The sequence below is a fragment of the Bufo bufo genome, chromosome 4 (assembly GCF_905171765.1).
Source record: "Bufo bufo chromosome 4, aBufBuf1.1, whole genome shotgun sequence".
Taxonomy (NCBI): domain Eukaryota; kingdom Metazoa; phylum Chordata; class Amphibia; order Anura; family Bufonidae; genus Bufo; species Bufo bufo.
The window spans coordinates 285,254,275-285,276,044 of NC_053392.1; the positions used below are offsets into that span (position 1 = coordinate 285,254,275).

The 21,770-nt window shown below is 40.2% G+C and overlaps 1 protein-coding gene across 1 annotated transcript in view; it reads left to right on the plus strand.

Annotated features, from left to right (window-relative positions):
• CD109 (CD109 molecule) overlaps nt 1-21,770 on the plus strand; it is a 284,990-nt gene that overhangs the window by 90,975 nt on the left and 172,245 nt on the right. Inside the window, exons 7-9 of the mRNA XM_040430041.1 lie at nt 18,163-18,202; nt 18,313-18,397; nt 21,287-21,383. Coding sequence (XP_040285975.1) covers nt 18,163-18,202; nt 18,313-18,397; nt 21,287-21,383 — 222 coding nt within the window. The remainder of the gene's footprint in view (nt 1-18,162; nt 18,203-18,312; nt 18,398-21,286; nt 21,384-21,770) is intronic.

Sequence of the window (21,770 nt, forward strand, 5' to 3'; positions counted from 1 at the left end):
CTGCAGTATCTGCAGTTGTTTTAGTATATGTTTTTGCCATGTTCGTGTACACACTGTACACCAGCAGATGGGGTATGGCTGGCAATAGCTAGAACTTGGAATGGGACTTACCACCATACCATTCCTCCTGGTAGGAGTGAGCTGGTACTATTTCCTGCCATGAGGGAAGTGCTAGTTAGACTGGTGAGGAATGAAGAAGCATGTGCTATTGCTACTGCTCCAAGGGTCCTAGGGACCAGCTTTAGATCCAGCTTAGCTGCGAGACCACTACTCCATAGAGACTGCAAGAATACAGGACTACAGATATCTTCAAAGCCGCAACGTTTACAATAAGAAGAGTGACCAGCAAACCATAGCTATAGACACCCTACTACAGTTGAGGAATTACGCTTCAGACACCCATCACCTAGATTACTTCCAGGCCAAACCAACTGAAAGGCTGCATTACACAGTGGACACGCAGTGGCTTCTGCCCCGATTCCTTATACTACCTTTTCACTGTACCGATACCCAGGGAGCAACAGCCCGAGGGAGTAAACTGTGACAAATCATCTCATCAGGCCCACTACCACTCCAATGCTGTTCACCTGCTCCTCAGGTGCTCACTGCATTTTCACCCCTGACCCAACTTCTAAAGTTATTACTATAGAAACACAGAGAGGAAAAATGTTACAGGTCCTTAAGGCTAAAATTTGTTACTTCACTAAGGGTTTAATTGCACTTAAATCACCTGAGTTGTGTATCCGCTTGACTTACTTCAGATTTAAAATGAAAGTCTACAATTAAAACATTTTAGAGAAGGTTTTTCCAATTTTAATGTTGCAGGGTTAATGACTACTGTCTGTAGAGCCAATGTAGAGTGATGTTTTCCTTGAGTTCATCCAGGGGATGTGGATAGTTTGCCTACACTTTCTGTTTTAAATTTCCCCACTGATAAAAATTGCACATGGACAAGTCTGGGGAATGTGGTGGCCATAACCCTTGCTCACAGGTCACTCCTCTGTAAACACTTCATGAACCGTGCCTGTGAGTTCTGTGACGTGTGGCATGCAGTGTTCCCTGTAAGCTGCGCGGGCGCGCGGCTGTGCAGCTTCCTTTTTGCCTCCGCTCAGGACCTCTGCTGGCCCGCTCACTGCTGCAGCCTGGACTTTATGTAAGGGGCTTGGGGCCTCTCTGTGCAATTTATTTTTATAATGCCTACAGTGCGGTTGGCCGGCTGCACTACTGGCGCAGTGCGCACATTAAATAACCCATACCCACCTAGTCTCACAGGATCACACAGAATGACTGAATGACGCTGTGCTGCAGAGGGAATGACGGGATTGTACTGACAGATGGCCAGAGCAGAACAGAGTAGGTATTTTTTTAAATTTATGTATGCACACACACCGGCTTCATCCGTAGGGAGGGGGGGGGGGATCATAATTATGGATTATAATGTACATCATACAGCATGGTGTAGGGATTATAATGTACATCGTACATCGTATTGCATGGTGTAGGGGTTATATTGTATATTGTACAGCATGGTGTATGAACTATACTGTATATTGTACAGCATGGTGTATGAACTATACTGTATATTGTACAGCATGGTGTATGAACTATACTGTATATTGTACAGCATGGTGTATGAACTATACTGTATATTGTACAGCATGGTGTATGAACTATACTGTATATTGTACGGCATGGGGCAGGGATTATAATGCATTCTGTACTGCATGGTGCAGGGATTATACTGTATATTACACAGCATGGTGCAGGTATTATACTGTATTGTACGGGATGGTGCAGGGGTTATACTGTATGCTCTTTGATGTGACAATCATCTTAGGTTTTCCTATCGCCCACCTTTGATGGCGCTGTGCCCAGCTCTAAGCCGACCCCGCTCAGCAGCTGCCAAGTCTTAGAGGGAACACTAGTGGCATGTTGCCCCATCTTGCTGGAAAAAGCAGGACATTTTTTTTCTGGTGTTAGTTGGTTGTAAAACTGTTCAAAGATGTCCTGGTAAATTGCGGTATTCACAGTTGCTTTGGAGAAAATTGGGCTCGATCTTCGTGTTCCTGACACTGCGCACTAAACGCCATATTTCTGGTTGTGAAGTGGTGTTTCGTGAGTCAAACAGGGATTTTCAGCAGACCAGTACCTTGTATTCTGGGAATTTATATGACCTGATAAATGAAACCAAGCTTCGTCCATCATGAAGTACAGCAATGGGTTTAAATGCCTGTCAGCAATCGTAGTCAGCAACCAAGTCCTGCACACATGTTATTCGGTACAGTGTCAGGTTCAGAGTTTTCAGCACTTGCTGACACGTCACGTGGGGCTACTAGCAATCCTTTTCTGAATCGATGGAGGCTTTGGTTTCTTCATGTTTGCAACAAAGCCAGTTTGATGGCATTTCCGAACCAGACTCTGAATACAAGCTTTAGATGCTGGTTATGTTCCTGGCTACTTGTCGGCAAAGGTCTGTTGCGTTTCCATAATCAATCTGCTTCACACATAGCCTTCCACAATTATTATTCGCTGTTCCAGGGAGAACACCATCTTTTTGACACAGCAGGCCACTTTTACCAAACTGAATGATAAATCAGTCTTAGTTGCCCATGCTAACCAGTCAGAGCTCAGCTTTCAGTTCAGACAGGGCTCTGGAAAAATGAAGGCTGAGCTCTGATTGGTTGCTATGCAGATTTACTATAAGTTTGATTTGGAGATATTGGAGGTGGGCTACTTTTTGTGGGCCACCTTGTATAATATAATAATAGTGTGCAAATGATACTATGGGTTTGTTCTTTTCATGGACGCCAGATGGCAGTAAAGGCAAATGAAAATAATGAATACGGTAATACTGTAGATCATCATCACTTAGTGTAGTTTACTACTACTGATGGATATGTTAACCCATGAACATCTGCTTTAAGTGCTTTTATGCTGTGTGTTTAGGGGACTTCTTCTAATGTGCTGCTATCATGTCAGGGACCCCTTGTCCAGAAATTCAGACTTGTCTCTTGTGGGGAGTATTTTTAGAGATATAAAGCACATTTTTCTTTAAAAAAATAACTACGTTTTTCACTTAAAACAGATAGGATTAATGTGGTGAAAGGACCCTTTTAACTCCTTAGTGACCAGTTTGTTTTTAACCTTAATAATCAGACGATTTTTTTTCATTTTTTCACAGTCACATTCCAAGAGCTATAACATTTTTATTTTCCCATCTACATAGTCATATGAGGGCTTGTTTTTTGTGGGACAAGTTATAGTTTTTAATAGTGCTACTTTTGGATATACATAACTTACTGATTAACTTGTATTAACTCTTTTTAGGAGGAAGAAGGGAAAAACAGCAAAACTGCCATTTTTACATCTTTTGCAGTATAAATTTTGCAGCGTTCATTATTCGGCATAAGCAACACAATAACTTTACTCAGTGGGTCAGTACAATTATAGCAATACCAAATACATATCTCTTCTAAAGTACATTGCACTATTCCTGTAGTGCAGGAATGCCCAACCTGCGGCCCTCCAGCTGTTGCAAAACTACAACTCCCAGCAGGTCTGGACAGCCTACAGCTATTAGGGCATGCTGGGAGTTGTAGTTGTGCAACAGCTGGAGGGCCGCAGGTTGAGCATCCCTGCTGTAGTGCAATGTATTTTAATGTCAATGCCATACTGACATCTATCAGTAGGCTGCTCCAGAGAGGAGCACGCTAGAGGCAGGCCTTCACTAGAGTCCACTCCTTCTGTAACAGGGGCGCTATTTTGAAATGGCCCGGATCAGTTTTGCTGCCGGTCCTGGCCGTTAGAGCAGGACACTAAGGGGTTAAGGTCTAAAATACGTACGGTTTTATGAGGTTAAGTGGTAAGTAAAGTGTGTCCCTTTTCTTGACCTAGCATGGATTGAAATTTAAATCAGCCCTCCTATCTCGATATCTAGATTCTGCATGAATTCTGCAAAAATTGCACTGTGCCTTGTCAATGTTACATTTTACTTCCACATACTCTGTGTCCCCCCCCAACACATTGAATACACAGTTCAATCTACAGGCAGCATGTTATAGAGCAGGATGAGCCAAGAAGGTCTATCTATAGATTTATGGGAAAAGATTCAATCTAACATGTGTCTTATTCATTTAAATCCCTGATCCTTTTGATCTTTGGGTGGTCCTAATCTGTAAATTATAGCCTTCCCTGCATGAGTGTGCATACATAGCTGTCAGGTTTAGAAAAGATGGAAGATGCACTCCTTTAGGGTGAGGTGCAGTGGTATAAGGGTGAGACCCAAATATAGTCAATATGAATAAAACCACGTACTCTCAAGGTAGTATGCAAAGGTAGATGTTCCTTAATACCATATGTAGTGTCCCACTAGGTAAATGTGGGCACTACACAAGGGTCAATTGGGCTACGTCGTACTCCACCTCCTGTGGAACAGAGTTATTGTGTTTTATATGCAAAATGTCACTTTATTCATGTTATTTATGTGCATTTTCCTGCTTTAAATGTGTATCAGGCCTGTTAGGGTGTAGTTCCGCCTCCAAGACAGTAGAGGGAGCTAGGGAACCCCTAATATATATAGTCAGGTCCTGTGCAGGGAGGTGTGTAGAGTCAGAAGCCAGAAGACACCTTAGCCAGAGTGGGGCTGAGGTGCAGGTTCTGACATGCAACTAGACAGCCCAGGTTTCTAGTTGACACCAGGAGGCTAGTAAGCGTGGATCAGCCTGCCTGAGGATATTGAGCCAGAGTTAGCTCAGAAGATTGTCACTAGGGGAAGAGTTGCCTCCTGAGAAACCAAGTTCCCATAACCAAGCAGAGCAGAACCAGTATTCCAGCTAGACAAGAGAGCTGAAGGGCAGCAGTATTTTACCTAAAGTGAGGATAAATACCTGAGGAAGTTTGCTACCAAGGATAAAGCCAGCATTAGGGCATACAGGCCTTGGGATAAAGACAGCCAGGAGTTCTGAGGAATAGTGCACAGGATTTCTGAGGAAAAAGTGCAGCCTGGTCTGTAAGTGTGTTTAACCCTCTGAGTATCTTGCAAGAACATTGTTGCCTGCCATTAATTATAAAAGCCTGCTTTAAACTGCTACTGCTGTATGGAACTGAACCTAAAAGACTGTACAAAGTTAACGGTTTCCAGTAAAGAAAGTTTTGGTTCACTGCAAACTGTGTTCCTCACTTATTACTGCTATCAATCGGTGTGCCACCTTTACTGGCACTGGAGTCACGAACTTAAAGGGACCCTGCCTCAGGCACATTAAACCTGCAACACCCAGGGCACCTCACCTACCACCAGCCTGGTCCCTGTACACTGAGAGTGCCCAGAGGACTACTGTGCCAGCCTCTCCATCACTGCTGTACGCCTGCCCAGGGTCTACCTATAAACTCTGAGTAACCAAGAGCAACCCTCGTTTGCCCAAGTAACCGTGACCTCACATTCGCAATACCCTGCAGGGCGGCGTACTGTACATACAGGTATGTATCTCAGGAATTTAATCAAAAGGATTACTTCCCGCTAGACCGGGGAAGAGATCCCGGTCTTCTAGCGTCCTCCACGTGGGACGCCACCACTCAGACACCCACTTCTCCTTTCATCAGCGATGATTTGATAAAGGTCTATCTGACTGAAACGTCCTCAAGCAATCGCAATGTTAAATGCTTCATCTATCACACGTGGAGATTTGTTTATATTTTGATATTTTTGACTTTTTTTTATTTTTTCTTATTTCGAAGTAATCCTTTTGATTAAATTCTTGAGATACATACCTGTATGGTATTAAGGAACATCAAAATTAAATCTACATAGCTGTCAGTCACTGAATAGGACCACCCATTGGACTCCTACGCATAGAAAGAGCACAGATTCATATGAGTAAAATACAAGTTATAGTGAATGTTTTCCCAAAAATCTATATATTAATCTGCTCAGCTCCTCCTGCTGTGTGAAATGATGCCTGCAGATTGAACTGCATTTTCAATGCGACAGGTTTCCTTTAAGTACATGTAATGTATATACTCTATAAGAAAGACTTTGAGGGGTTGTCTGATTTTGAAAAACATTTTCTTTTACTCTATTAGTTGTCTGATTTAGAAAACCATTTTCTATTACTCTATTAGGTAGTCCTGAGTTTATGGGGATGGAGGGGGGGGGGGGGGGCAGTTTATCATTATCCAGATCAGACAGCACCTGGCATGTCTATGCTTTACATGGTTTTCAACTTGAACTCTCAAACTTTTCCTGTAGTGGTGTTGCATGGAAATGGAAAGTTTTTTTGCCAGTTTACCCCTTAGATTACAGCTAATCGCTGAGGTTCCCAGCAGAGGGACAACATCGAATCTGTTTATTATCAGGGAACCATTCTTACAAAACGGAATATTTAAAGTGGAGAATCCATTCATAATTCACGCTCCATCTAACACGTTTTCACTCTGCTATCCCATTAACCATCTTGTCTCCCTTAACATCTATATTGGCCACCATGACTGTATTAATATCTCAGCTCCCTAAAATTTGTGAATAGCACGTTTTATGGTGTGAACCTAGTAATTCGTTTTGTGTCAATCTTTTTACTAGGTTGCATTAGAAATACCTATAGGGCTCATTCTCAAATGATATACTGTATGATAATGTTATCATAATAGCGTATCAATAATGCTAATACTTAAGCTGTTTTCTATTGTTTTGTTCTTCTTTTGGACACCAGATGGCAGTAAAGGCAAACTTGAAAATAATAGAGCATCATTATGTCATTGCGAGGGAAAATACTAGTCGTGCCCTGATTAATGGCTTAAGTCAGGGATCAGCAACCTTCGGCCCTCCAGATGCTATGAAACTAGAACTCCCACCATGCAAACATGCTCTGCTTTTCTCACAACTCCCATAGAAGTGAATGGAGCATTCTGGGAATTGTAGTTTTAAAACAGCTGGAGTGCTGGAGGTTGCTGATCCCTGTCTTTAAATTCTTTTTGCTCACCCTATAAGGACTGAATTTATTATCAGTCATTATACAGATTCTGCAATAACTCCAGATACTTTGGTTTTCTGCCACACTTCAGAAGCATACATAAGCAGGGGTGTAACAAATAACAACACTGCGGAAGCATACACAGGCAGAGGTTGCTCCAGCCTACTAACGTAATCTATATGGTCATAGAACATTGACTGTATTTGTGTTATTACTCCTTATGTAATAGAAATAAAATAAAAAACTGTCATACCCAAGACAAAGCCACTTTAATTACACAAAATAAACCTGTAGGACAAAGTTTGTAATATACTTACTATTCAGAAGCTGCCTGTATTGGCCTCCTGTGCATCTATCACATGATGCTGTTCTTCTGAAAATCCAGCTTCCACTGAAGTTGCATCCTTTGCCTGGTTTCTAGCCGGGACTGAGATGGGACATCATTTTATCTATGGATGGGACCAGAACTATTTGTCTAACTGGTGCAAGTGCAAACTCCCCCAAACAACTCATCTGCACATAGAGTATGCAATTACATTGTTCTGTACAGATAAGGAGGTTTTGCAGGACCCACTGGTCCTGGAAAGCCCTTTAATAGCATACGTGTATATGATATTTGCCATTTTAAACATGAGAATACCATTTCTGTATAATACTTTGATAAACTGTAACTAGGGTTGAGCTGCACGTCACTCTGCTGTCACAAGTGTAAGGAGAGAATGCTGCTGGACTTGTGATTTCAGGGAGAGAATAGGAGAGAATCTAACTCAGGGATCTACCTAGAAATAGTTGTGTGGGTGCAGGGCACTATCGTTTTACCCTGCCCTGAGCCCATTGACCAAAAAAAACCACACTTTTATAATTATGTTAGTTAGGTGGGTGGCGGCGGCGGACATTTTATGCAAGCTCAGTGCACCAGCACTGCATCTGAGCTTTTGGGACATTGCAATTCAACATTTTTTTGGGCAATCTACAACATCTGGATTAGTCAGTGTGCAATTTAAGCTAGAAATACACCCATCATTTTCTGGGGTTTGAAAAACACACTTTTTTTTGTCAAAAAACTGTATTTTTCTGATCTGCAAGTGTTAAATTCAAGTTTAATATATACAGCTTTCATATTCTGTTACCAAAAAAAAAAACATTTTTGGGGCAATCTACAACATCTTGATTAGTCAGTGCAATTTAAGCTAGAAATACAGCCATCATTTTCTGGGGTTTGAAAAACACACTTTTTTTGTCAAAAAACAGTATTTTCCTGATCTGCAAGTGTTAAATTCAAGTTTAATATATAGAGCTTTCATATTCTGTTACCAAAAAAAACTATTTTTTGGGCAATCTACAACATCTTGATTAGGCCTATTGCACACGGACGTTTTTTTTCCCCGTTTACTGGACGTTTTTTGCGTTCCGTATACGGTCCGTATACGGAACCATTCATTTCAATGGGTCCGCAAAAAAAACGGAATGTACTCCGTATGCATTCCGTTTCTGTATTTCCGTTTTTCCGTTCCATTTTAACATAGAACATGTCCTATTATTGCCCGCAAATCACAGTCCGTGGCTCCATTCAAGTCAATGGGTCCGCAAAAAAACGGAACACATACGGAAATGCATCCGTATGTCTTCCGTTTCCGTTCCGTTTTTTGCTGAACCATCTATTGAAAATGTTATGCCCAGCCCAATTTTATCTATGTAATTACTGTATACTGTATATGCCATACGGAAAAACGGAACGGAAAAACGGAACAGAAACGGAAACACAACGGAAACAAAAAACGGAACAACGGATCCGTGAAAAACGGATCGCAAAACACTGAAAAAGCCATACGGTCGTGTGCAATAGGCCTTAGTCAGTGCAATTTAAGCTAGAAATACAGCCATCATTTTCTGGGGTTTGAAAAACACACTTTTTTGTCAAAAAACAGTATTTTCCTGATCTGCAAGTGTTAAATTCAAGTTTAATATATACAGCTTTCATATTCTGTTACCAAAACACTTTTTTGGCAATCTACAACATCTGGATTAATCAGTGTGCAATTTAAGCTAGAAATACACCCATCGTTTTCTGGGGTTTTAAAAACACACTTTTTTGACAAAAAACACTATTTTCAGGCCTTGCAGCATTAGCACGTGTGAAATTACAGGCTTATATACTGCTGTCAAATTCAGTTGTTAAACAAACACTCGTTTGGGCACGAAAAATTTAGTTGGCAGCCTTTGATGCAGATGTCATTGTGAGATACACCCTTAATACATTTGGGTTAGATTCAGAGATTTTAAATACTGCCATTTGGTGCACCAATATTGAATTCAGGCCTACACTGGTTCAGGCCCTGTGAGATACACCCTCTACATACAGGCGTTTGATTCAGGCATTTGAAATACAGCCATTTTGGGCAAAGAAATATTTAATTTAGGCCTACACTGGTTCAGGCCCTGTGAGCTACACCCTCTACATACAGGGGTTTAATTCAGGCATTTGAAATACAGCCATTTTGTGCAAATAAATATTTAATTTAGGCCTACACTGGTTCAGGCCGTGTGCGATACACCCTCTACATACAGGGGTTTGATTCAGGCATTTGAAATACCGCCATTTGGTGCACCAATATTGAATTCAGGCCTACACTGGTTCAGGCCGTGTGAGATACACCCTCTACATACAGGGGTTTGATTCAGACATTTGAAATACAGCCATTTGAAATACAGCCATTTTGGGCAAAGAAATATTTAATTTAGGCCTACACTGGTTCAGGCCCTGTGAGATACCCCCTCTACATACAGGGGTTTGATTCAGGAATTTGAAATACAGCCATTTTGTGCAAATAAATCTTTAACCTCTTCAGGACACATGACGTACCGGTACGGCATGTTGTCCTGGTACTTAAGGACACATGATGTACCGGTACGTCATGTGTTGTTCCGATCACCGCCGCCCGGCGGGCGGTGATCGGAACCCCGTGCCTGCTCAAATCATTGAGCAGGCACCTTGGCTAAATGCGCAGGGGGGGGGGGGTCCCGTGACCCCCACCGTGTCAGCGATCGCCGCAAACCGCAGGTCAATTCAGACCTGCGGTTTGCGGCTTTTACCTGCGGTTGCGGCGGCTGGCGGTGGTGCCATCGGGTCCCCATGCCGCTGTAGGGGGGACCCGATGGCATGGAAGGCAGCGCGATGCCTAAGGAAGGCATCGCACTGCCTTCCGGTGACGAGCCTGTGAGATCCAGCCCCCTGGATCTCACAGGCCAAAAGCTGTATGAGTAATACTCACTGTATTACTCATACAGCCAATGCATTGCAATACAGAAGTATTGGAATGCATTGTAAAGGGAATAGACCCCCAAAATTCAAGTCCCAAAGTGGGACAAAAAATAAAGGAAAAAAAAAAAGTGAAAAAAAAAAAGTTTCCCCCCAAAAAATTAAAAGTTTCAAGTAAAAATAAACAAAAACGTCATTTTCCCCAAATAAAGTTAAAAAAAATTGGTAAAAAATAGGGGGAAAAAAAACTAAACATATTAGTATCGACCGTCTCTATAATCATATCACATGACCTAACCCCTCAGATGAACACCGTAAAAAATAAAAAATAAAAACTGTGCTAATTAAACCATTTTTTTGTCACCTTACAACACAAAAAGTACAACAGCAAGCGATCAAAAAGCGTTTGCCTACCAAAATAGTACTAATATAACCGTCACCTCATCCCTCAAAAAATGAGCCCCTACCTGAGACAGCCGCCCAAAAAAAAAAAAACTGTGGCTCAGAATATGGAGACACTAAAACATCATTTTTTTTGTTTTAAAAAAGCTGTTATAGTGTAAAACTTACATAAATAAAAAAAAGTATACATATTAGGTATCGCCGCGTCCGTATTGACCGGCTCTATAAAAATATCACATGACCTAACCCCTCAGATGAACACCGTAAAAAATAAAAAATAAAAACTGTACTAAATAAACCATTTTTTGTCACCTTACATCACAAAAAAGTGTAATAGCAAGCGATCAAAATGTCATATGCACCCCAAAATAGTGGCAATCAACCATAATCTCATCCCACAAAAAATGAGACCCTATCTAGATAATTGCCCAAAAACTATGGCTCTCAGAATATGGAGACACTAAAACATGATTTTTTTTTGTTTCAAAACAATATATTGTGTAAAACTTACATAAAAAAAAGTATACATATTAGGTATCGCAGCGTCCGTAATAACTTGCTCTATAAAAAATATCACATGACCTAACCTAACCTCAGGTGAATACTGTAAAAAAATAAAAATAAAACGGTGTAAAAAAAGCAATTTTTGTCACCTTACATCACAAAAAGTGTAATAGCAAGCGATCAAAAAGTCATACGCACCCAAAAATAGTGCCAATAAAACCGTCATCTCATCCTGAAAAAATCATACCCTACCCAAGGTAATCGCCCAAAACTTGAAAAAATTATTGCTGCTATACCTAGTAGGGCCGGTTAAAAAAAAGTGGTACTATAAAAAAAAAAAATTCATTTACATTTTAGGGTGAAATTCACCAATTTTGGTGTGTATGTACCACTGCTATACCTAGTAGACCGGTAAAAAATAAATAAAAAAATTGTCAGTTACATTTTTGGTGAAATTAACAAATTTTTGGGTGTATAGTACCACTGCTATACCTAGTAGACAGGTTTAAAAAGATAAATAATAGTCAGTTACATTTTCCGGTGAAATTCATCAATTTTTGGGTGTGATGTACCACTGCTATACCTAGTAGACAGGTTAAAAAAAATATATTTGTCAGTTACATTTTTTGGTGAAATTCACCAATTTTTGGGTGTAATATACCCCTCCTCTACCTAGTTGACAGCTTAATAAATTTCAATCATTTTTCTGTTACATTCTTGGGTTGACATTATACAATTTTAGACGTGAATAAACACCTGCTATGCATAGGTGACAGGGAATAAAATGTAATATATTATTCAGTAATTAATGCGCGACACATCCTTTCATTCAATGCTTAAACTTTGAAAAGTTTTCACACTTTTACGCTTTAATAATTTCCCCCATATTTCAACTCTATAATTTGAAATTTGAAAAATTCATCCTCCCTTGGATGTGGTCTCTCTTTCTCACGCTCCCTCTCTGGCCTGGAACCCTGTTTCCCCGCTACCCATGGTAACCATGGTAGGCGCATAAAAGAACATCGAAAGTTGATATCAAATTGGATCGTGAACATCATGGGGACGTGCGACATGGTGGGGCAGTAAGTATGCACACACCTACACGAACTGACTGACAGGGGTCAGCCCTTCAACTTCTGGGTCTCCAAATTGGGCACATGGCCTGAGCTTGCCCTTTACCCCTCGGAGGTGCTGGTCTGCCCTGCAGCCAGTGTATTGTCTGAACGTGTGTTTAGCATGACTGGAGGGGGTTACCACAGGTTATATTTCCCAATGTTTTGGGGTGTACCCTAATTTAAAAAAAATACAAATACATTTAAAACCAAAAAGAAGTGTAGGCTACCTCCTCCTCCTCCACCACCACTTCCACCTACACCGCCACATCCACCACCTCCTCAACCTCCTACTCCATATGGACCTGGTCCTCCTAGATCAAGATTATTATTTTTTATTTTTACGTATTTTATGTTATTTTAAGTCATTTTCCTATCCACATTTGTTTGCAGAGCACTTGCCATGCTTTTAACCACATTTTGATGACATTTGCAGCCCTCTAGCCCTTTCCATGAAATTTTTACAGCCATTTTAGTGCTCAAAAGTTCGGGTCCCATTGACTTCAATGGGGTTCGGGGTCAAGTTCGGGTCAAGTTCGGGTCCCGAACTAGAACTTTTTCCCGAATTTCGGCCGAACCCGTCGAACCCGAACATCCAGGTGTCCGCTCAACTCTAACTGTAACAAATGTATTATTCTTTTTTCTGTTCAATGTCCTCTTTAGACTTATTTTTATTTATTTCTTGTTAATACTATTTGTCTTTATCCAGTCTCTCACTTTCTTGATCTTGTATTTTATCAGCTGAATTTGTGGTTCTCCACGAATGTTATAAAATGGCCGCCTTCATTTTGTTTTAGAATGTGAGCAGGACTGGTGGCTTCCACTTGCAGAGCTGCTTAGGGGTGTAAGTTTATAAGGTAATGATGTGATCCTGCCTATGATATGCCATCATGGCTGAGCAGCATCACAGGAAAACTCATCAATATATAGTATATGCAAGTGCAGAGCGTAGTGTGTAGGGAGCCCTTCCCCCAATTTCCCCCAGGCAGCTCTGCAAGTGGAGGCAAACAGTCCTGCTCACATTCTAGGACAGGTTACTGGTGGCCATGTTAAATCATTCCAGGAGAATGTCATGTGCTGTATACATGCATGTGTTAGTGATCAGTAAAGAAAATGTATTTATCCTTTTGTAAGACTGATAAACTTTTGAGACTTTTATAGAACAGTTTGGAATATTTCTTTTGTTATGGTTGATAGTATACATCAAAAGACACTAGAGCAAAACAATTAACAGACGCCAGCTGACTTTGTTTTATGGATAAGGTTAAAGTCAGGTTAAAATAATTGGCAAAAGTCATAAATAGATGGAAAATGTGATGGCACACACCTTTTCCAAAATGTTAACAATTGGTAGCAGATGTGAAACTCTGAGAAATGACTGGATAGACAGCTTGAATTTGTTAAATGAGCTTTTTTTGCAACTCATTTTATCATCACCACATTTTTTAAAAATTTTTACTATGTTTGTGGCCAACAATAGATTATAATACGATGATTTGGCTGCCAGCCCACACTGCACAATACTTTATAAAACTTGTATTTTCATCAAGGCAAATTGCGACAAAACCAATGATACAAATGAATTGTGCAGTGATCCTGGGCCCCAACATTTAAGCACTTTGTGGTTTTATTGTGGGATTTTGCAGAGAATCATGTCAGAAAATGCAACAAAACTGCTTTATGCAAACCTGCTGAAGGACCTTAAAATGATCTTGATCACACTTGTTTGCGGGAGGAAGAAGGGGGGGGGGGCTGTATTTATTTAGGAGGTCCTGTCGAGGTCCGTTTTTAAATCTGTATTTGCTTAATGGGGCTCTGGGAACATTAAAGGCACAGCCACATGGTCAGGTTTCTGCATTCAGTTTTGGAAGCAAAAACCGGGAGTAAAGAAGAGAGGAGAAGTCGTATGTGTCCTTAAAGGGGTTGTCCTGCCATATATATTGATGACCTATTGTCAGGATGGGTCATCAATATCTGATCCAACACCCGGCACTCCCACCAATCAGCTGTTTGAAGAGGAGGTGACTCTCCATGTGAGCGCCACTTCCCGTTCATTACACTGCACTTTGTCTCAGAAGTGCAGTGTAATGACACATACTCGCTCCATTCACTTGACTCGAGCGAGTACTTGAAATTATACTATGCTGCCGCTCCACAGGAGACAATTTGTAGTGTAAAGACCAGGAAGCAGCTCTCTTCAAAGAGCTTATCAGCGGGTGTGTCGGATCCCCACTGATCAGATATTGATTTCCTTTCCTGACAATATACAGTATATGGCAGGACAACCCCTTTAATGCTTTTTTACCTTTTATGATCCACTCTTGATTTTGGCTACCAAAACCCTTAGGAAACGCCCATGCTGGGGTTGTACATGCTGTGATTTTCTGCTTAAGAATTGCAAGCACTGTGTTTTATGCTCTAGTTTCACACGGCAGATTTTTATACAGATTTGGTTTGTTTTTTACACCAAAGTCTTGTAGAGTCTGCTTTAAATTCACCCTTATTCCACCTGATTTTCGGTCTACACTGTAGCTTTTTCCGCATCTCGATTGATAATCCGCATCTTTGAAAAAGCCACATGTTCATACGGATTTTGCATGAAAATTCCCATTTAAATCAATGGGAGGCTTGAAGACCAAATCAAAAACAGAAAACTGCCCAAAGAAGCCACGTGGAAAGCACATGGAATTTTGATGTGGACCTTTTAGCCCAAATTTTTAGCAAGCGAATATAACCTTGTGCACATTATTTTACAGGGGCAGCAAAGCGGATGAGATTTAAACAAATCTCATCCACACGCTGCATAAAAATTCTGTGCAGAATCCAAGCGGAAATTGACATGTGATGTAGATTTTTAATTATCAAAACTTCATTTATGCTGTGAATTTGGACAGAGAAATTTACAGTTTGCAATGCGCTAGGGTTCAATCCACAGCAAGTCTGCAGAAAAATCCACAGCAAAACCTGTATCAAAATCCACATGTATTCATGCAGATTTGCCACAGATTTGTTGTGGATTCTTCAGGTACTCAGTAGCACATGCCCTTTTTAAGGGAATTTTTATGGTGGTAGAAAAGAACTGATCAGCTGAAAAATAAATGTTTGATCATTTGGCGGCTGAACAGTGAAACCTTTTATACAAATCCAATATTCAGAAATAAACACTCGTTACAGCCAATTATCACCTCATGTAGAAAGCGCTGTGAAATATGTTGTTACCAGTGCTAATTTGTAGACAATTGTAACAGATCGTTGCCTTAGTGCAGGGGTGGGAACATTTTCGCTGCCGAGGGCCATTTGGATATTTGTTAACATTGTTCGGGGGGCCATACAAGATTCTCACTTAAAAATTTGACGGCTATATTTGGTAAAACATATAAGTGACTTAGGGGTAAGTTACAGAAATTGCGCTTCAATTAAAAAAAATCTAGAGCACTGTATTTTTATAGCACAAAATGGCGGCTGCACTATACATTACAAATAGTACAGGCGCCATTTTGACCACACATAGCAGTCTAATATTTAAGTTGAAAATGTTAAATATTTAGCTCTTTATTTGGCTTTAATGGCAGCCAAGCTCCTCCCAGAAGGGGTCAGAGAGGGGTCACCAAGCTTTCACTCTCCCTGCCCCTGTCCCTGGCCTCTTTCTTGCAACTGTCCCTACCTTTGTCCCTTTCTCAGCCTCAGATCTGCCCACCACCTCCATAGCCTCCTATCAGACCTCCCAGCCTACATCAGCCTCAGATCAGACCCTCATCAGACCCTTCCCATCTTAGATCAGCCCCCATCAGACCTCTCAACCTCAGTCTCAGTCTCCATCCAGCAAGTAAAATATGTCTAGTGATAGGATGGGTGTGTGTGTATGGTGGTGGTGGTAGAGCTGGGGGGGGGGGGGGGGGCATTTATTTCAAGAATTTGGCATATTGCATTGGAATGCTCCTTATTACAATTATTGAGAAGAACGTCCTTTCAATATAACCTCAAATGTGGCTGTGTCAATTGCTTTAATATTCTGCTAGACCTGAGAGTGAGCTTCTTCACGCTTAGTTCAGTAATTTATATGTCGATACTCAGAATGGTCATGAAATGCAGAGGATGGACCTAGGAAATGCCCTTTAATACAGTGCTTCTCAACTCCAGTTCCCAGGACCCACCTGCTAGTCATGGTTTGTGAATATCCGACAGAATGAATACCTGTAGTACATGCAAATTAATTGACATTAACAATATCACCTGCACAATACTAACAAAACATGACATACTGGTGAGTTATGAGAACTGGAGTTGAGAAATACTGCTTTAATACATTACTTGGCTTATGGATACTCGGGGAACAGAAGTGAGTATCAACATAAAAAAAAATTACTGAGGAGAGTCAGTGGTAGCTGTTCTATATTCGTATTACTATACTTACAGTCTCATACGTTCATTCAAGTCTAATGTGAATCTGTGGAATTTAATATAAGGATTTGCATATGTACTTTATGCATGGATGGTTTAACAAAAGCCCTTGGAGGCATATACACACCTCACTATAGGCCCTACTCTGAAGTATCTTCCGCATATCATTCCAAGAGCAGACGTTGTCCTTTTCCCATCCCAATTATTTTTCATACTAGGTAACCCATCATTCCCACCTAGCACGGAAAATGATCTATTCTGACATTGGATATCTGCTAACAAGTTTCAGGCCCAAGATTTCTTGCAGGATGGAAACCTCAATTACTTGGCAAACCGCAGAGGGATTTTCTATACACATTAATACATAAATTTTCCATCTCTAGCAGGATGCTGGAGGCTGGTTATAAAATACTTCAAAGTGGTACCCTCATAAGTGGTGCCATCAAAACTACATGCCCACTGTCTCTCCTCTCCTTTGGAGTTATACAGAACAACAGAGCGTATTCTGTGCATTTTGAAAGTGCCCAATGTTGGTTAGATTTTGGTCAAAAGTTTGGATGTGCTACCTAACTCTCCCTCCTTGTTTCTGCTTTATCTGTTCTATCTACTTATACGTGCTCCCTGGATTGTCTTCCAGTCAATGCAGCAAGAACCTGTATTTTGGAGACAAACTGCATGAGATCATGAGAATGGATAATCTAGGTTAGGGCTACCAATGACATGTTTCTTACTGTTAAATTTAGATCTTTTGTCCCTTTTGGAGTTTTCTTTTTTCTCTTTACTTTCTCCTTTTTTTGTCCCTCCCTTTGCACCACATGTCATTGGTAGCCCTAACCTAGATTATCCATTCTCATGATCTCATGCAGTTTGTCTCCAAAATACAGGTTCTTGGCCTTTCCTCTTCTCCCTTCCTGTTGATATTATGCAGTGCATTATGTTATCATATTTCGATATATATCATATTTATGAGACATGACTCAGACTGTTATTGTGTTTTATAGGCCACGTTTGGTTCTAAGTTTTGAGGGTGTTATGACCTGCAAGCCAACAGTGTCATAAGGCTTTCGAAGTCCTTTTCCAGATTTCGGGACATTGATTTACTGCTTTTGTTGTATAACAAGTTTATACCATATCTTTTACTGTATCTTAGCACTTGTGCAGAAATATGTACTTGCCTATTGTTTCCTTTGTTTTCTGTTTATTATTCAATACAAATTAAATAAAATGTTGAAAATAAACAATTATGGTAATTAAAGACACAGCCAATAAAAAAAAAACATAGAAAACAAATACATCTGTGCTATCATGTGAACATAATTCTTAACAGGGAGATCCAACAGAACACATTCAATTATAATCCATTATATGTATTGTTTTGTATTTGCTTTAATTAATAATAAATCATGTATGCGCCAATTGCTCAACATTTTACACAATGGAAAGATGCAGATGGTAAAGACAATTTAGACAGCCTGGTTAAAACTTTGGAATGTAACAAATCTTAATTTCTCTTTTGTAGCAACAACTTCATTATCAAACCTTTACTGTAACCCATTATGGTATGTACATGTCAATCATTATCATTTCTTTTTTGGATACAAAATAATTGTTATCAAATATGAACGTATGAGATTTATTATTTTATAGCAATCTTTTATTTGCACTATAGTTTTACCAAAATTTGAACTTCTCCTGTCCGCACCAACACATCATTCAATGAAAACTGGTTTGTTAGAAGGTACAATCACTGCAAGGTAAGTTCTAGGTTTTTTCAGCAATATTAAATATGTCATGTGTACTCATATGAATAGATCACACTTATACTAGCCTCAATAGCACAATCCCTTTCCATTAGTCTAGTAATCATTTATAGACATTATAGAGGCTCTGAGACTCCAAATTGCTCGAGGTAGATTTCATATAAGATATGGTTGCCCGGATGGGACAAACTAGATGCAAACTGCCATTTTCAATATGTACGCTAAGAAATACTGTAGACTGTGTAGACAAATTCTGAGTTCCAGCTTTCAGAGTTTTCAACTTTACAGAGAGTCCCCTCTTGGCTGCTATGTACATTTCTACAGGGAGTGCAGAATTATTAGGCAAGTTGTATTTGTGAGGATTAATTTTATTATTGAACAACAACCATGTTCTCAATGAACCCAAAAAACTCATTAATATCAAAGCTGAATATTTTTGGAAGTAGCTTTTAGTTTGTTTTTAGTTTTAGCTATTTTAGGGGGATATCTGTGTGTGCAGGTGGCAATTACTGTGCATAATTATTAGGCAACTTTAACAAAAAACAAATATATACCCATTTCAATTATTTATTTTTACAAGTGAAACCAATATAACATCTCAACATTCACAAATATACATTTCTGACATTCAAAAACAAAACAAAAACAAATCAGTGACCAATATAGCCACCTTTCTTTGCAAGGACACTCAAAAGCCTGCCATCCATGGATTCTGTCAGTGTTTTGATCTGTTCACCATCAACATTGCGTGCAGCAGCAACCACAGCCTCCCAGACACTGTTCAGAGAGGTGTACTGTTTTCCCTCCTTGTAAATCTCACATTTGATGATGGACCACAGGTTCTCAATGGGGTTCAGATCTGGTGAACAAGGAGGCCATGTCATTAGATTTTCTTCTTTTATACCCTTTCTTGCCAGCCACGCTGTGGAGTACTTGGACGCGTGTGATGGAGCATTGTCCTGCATGAAAATCATGTTTTTCTTGAAGGATGCAGACTTCTTCCTGTACCACTGCTTGAAGAAGGTGTCTTCCAGAAACTGGCAGTAGGACTGGGAGTTGAGCTTGACTCCATCCTCAACCCGAAAAGGCCCCACAAGCTCATCTTTGATGATACCAGCCCAAACCAGTACTCCACCTCCACCTTGCTGGCGTCTGAGTCGGACTGGAGCTCTCTGCCCTTTACCAATCCAGCCACGGCCCATCCATCTGGCCCATCAAGACTCACTCTCATTTCATCAGTCCATAAAACCTTAGAAAAATCAGTCTTGAGATATTTCTTGGCCCAGTCTTGACGTTTTAGCTTGTGTGTCTTGTTCAGTGGTGGTCGTCTTTCAGCCTTTCTTACCTTGGCCATGTCTCTGAGTATTGCACACCTTGTGCTTTTGGGCACTCCAGTGATGTTGCAGCTCTGAAATATGGCCAAACTGGTGGCAAGTGGCATCTTGGCAGCTGCACGCTTGACTTTTCTCAGTTCATGGGCAGTTATTTTGCGCCTTGGTTTTTCCACACGCTTCTTGCGACCCTGTTGACTATTTTGAATGAAACGCTTGATTGTTCGATGATCACGCTTCAGAAGCTTTGCAATTTTAAGAGTGCTGCATCCCTCTGCAAGATATCTCACTATTTTGACTTTTCTGAGCCTGTCAAGTCCTTCTTTTGACCCATTTTGCCAAAGGAAAGGAAGTTGCCTAATAATTATGCACACCTGATATAGGGTGTTGATGTCATTAGACCACACCCCTTCTCATTACAGAGATGCACATCACCTAATATGCTTAATTGGTAGTAGGCTTTCGAGCCTATACAGCTTGGAGTAAGACAACATGCATAAAGAGGATGATGTGGTCAAAATACTCATTTGCCTAATAATTCTGTACAGGGTGTATACCTCCAAAAAGAAATATGAAATACCAAAATTGAATTTCAAAAGAGCTCCCGGGGAAACGCCCCTTAACTCCTTTATTTACACCAAAACAAGTGTTGGGTGGTTAAAGTACAGTGTAATAAGACATTGTACCAATCGTTTTCATAATAATATAAATGCATGAATGTATTACAGATAAACACCATCCGAAATAGGGCCTCAAAAGCTTACATTACTGCCTAATAACATGCATGAAAAAATGGCCGTAACCTGTCTAAACATGGTTCTTTTGTTCTTCATAACCTTAAGTCACCTTATATTCCTACGAGGCATGCATCAAAAACTGCTCTTATGCCAAAATATAGTCAAATTGACTTTGTGTTCAACTAGCAAACACATACTTGTTTAATTGGAACTTGGCCTTAAGAACATAAGAAACTACAAGTGGAACTAACTTACTGTACATAAAATTGAAAAACACACTAATATGATAGATACTTTCACATAGCTGTCAGAAATTTTGATTGTTATGGAATCTCAGGGAAATTGGATGAACATACTTGTGAACAGATATAATAAATAATTTAATGGGGTTTAATGGGATCCAAATATTGACGACCTATCCTCCATCTGATCTGTGGGGTCCAGCTACCAGGCACCCCCACCATTCAACTGTTTGAAGATGATAAAGCCCATAAGTGAGCACTGCAGCCTAATCCTAGACTAGCGATAGCCTGTTCATTGGTCACATGGCCTATGTGCAGCTTAGTTCTATTCAGGTAAATGGGCCTGGACTGCGATAACAACAGTGCTTGGTATTCTGTGAGGAGGCTGAAATACTGTAACAGACTCTTCAAACAGCTCATCAGTGGTGGTGTTGGAAGTCAAACCCTAACGATTAGATATTAATGGTCTATGTTGAGGATAGGACATCAATATCCTACTACCAGAAAACCCCTGTAACAACTCTTTTTCCATTTATATAATTGTGCAGTGATTATATTTGGTTTGCATTGTAGATATACTTATGGGATGCCGGTGAAAGGAAAGCTTGCTATTACCTTACATTATAACACATTTCATCAGAAGAAAAACAATATAAGCAAGCAATATGAGGTAAGTCTACTTGTATATTACAGGTTGTTAAAATTCATTTTCTTAATTAATATATGCTTTGTAGCTTTGAAAATGTGGCATCTAAAACTGTCAACTGTCACTATTTAGTGGTATCCAGGGGTCAAGCGGTAAGGTGCCACAGTCTCTACACTCCATTGGTTTAAAGTAATTGTGGACACCCTTGGGCAAAACATCTTGTTGGGGATGTATCCCCTTTTTTTGGTAGTATAAAAAAAGAATAGCATCTGATGCCTAGGTATAAAGAAGCTGACGCCAGGTATAAAGAAGCTCTCCGCCTATTATGTTGAACCTTTTCCTGTCTCTGCCCTGATATCAGCTTAACTTTTCAATCATGTTGCATCTAGTTTAGTTATATCTTTGGGTACA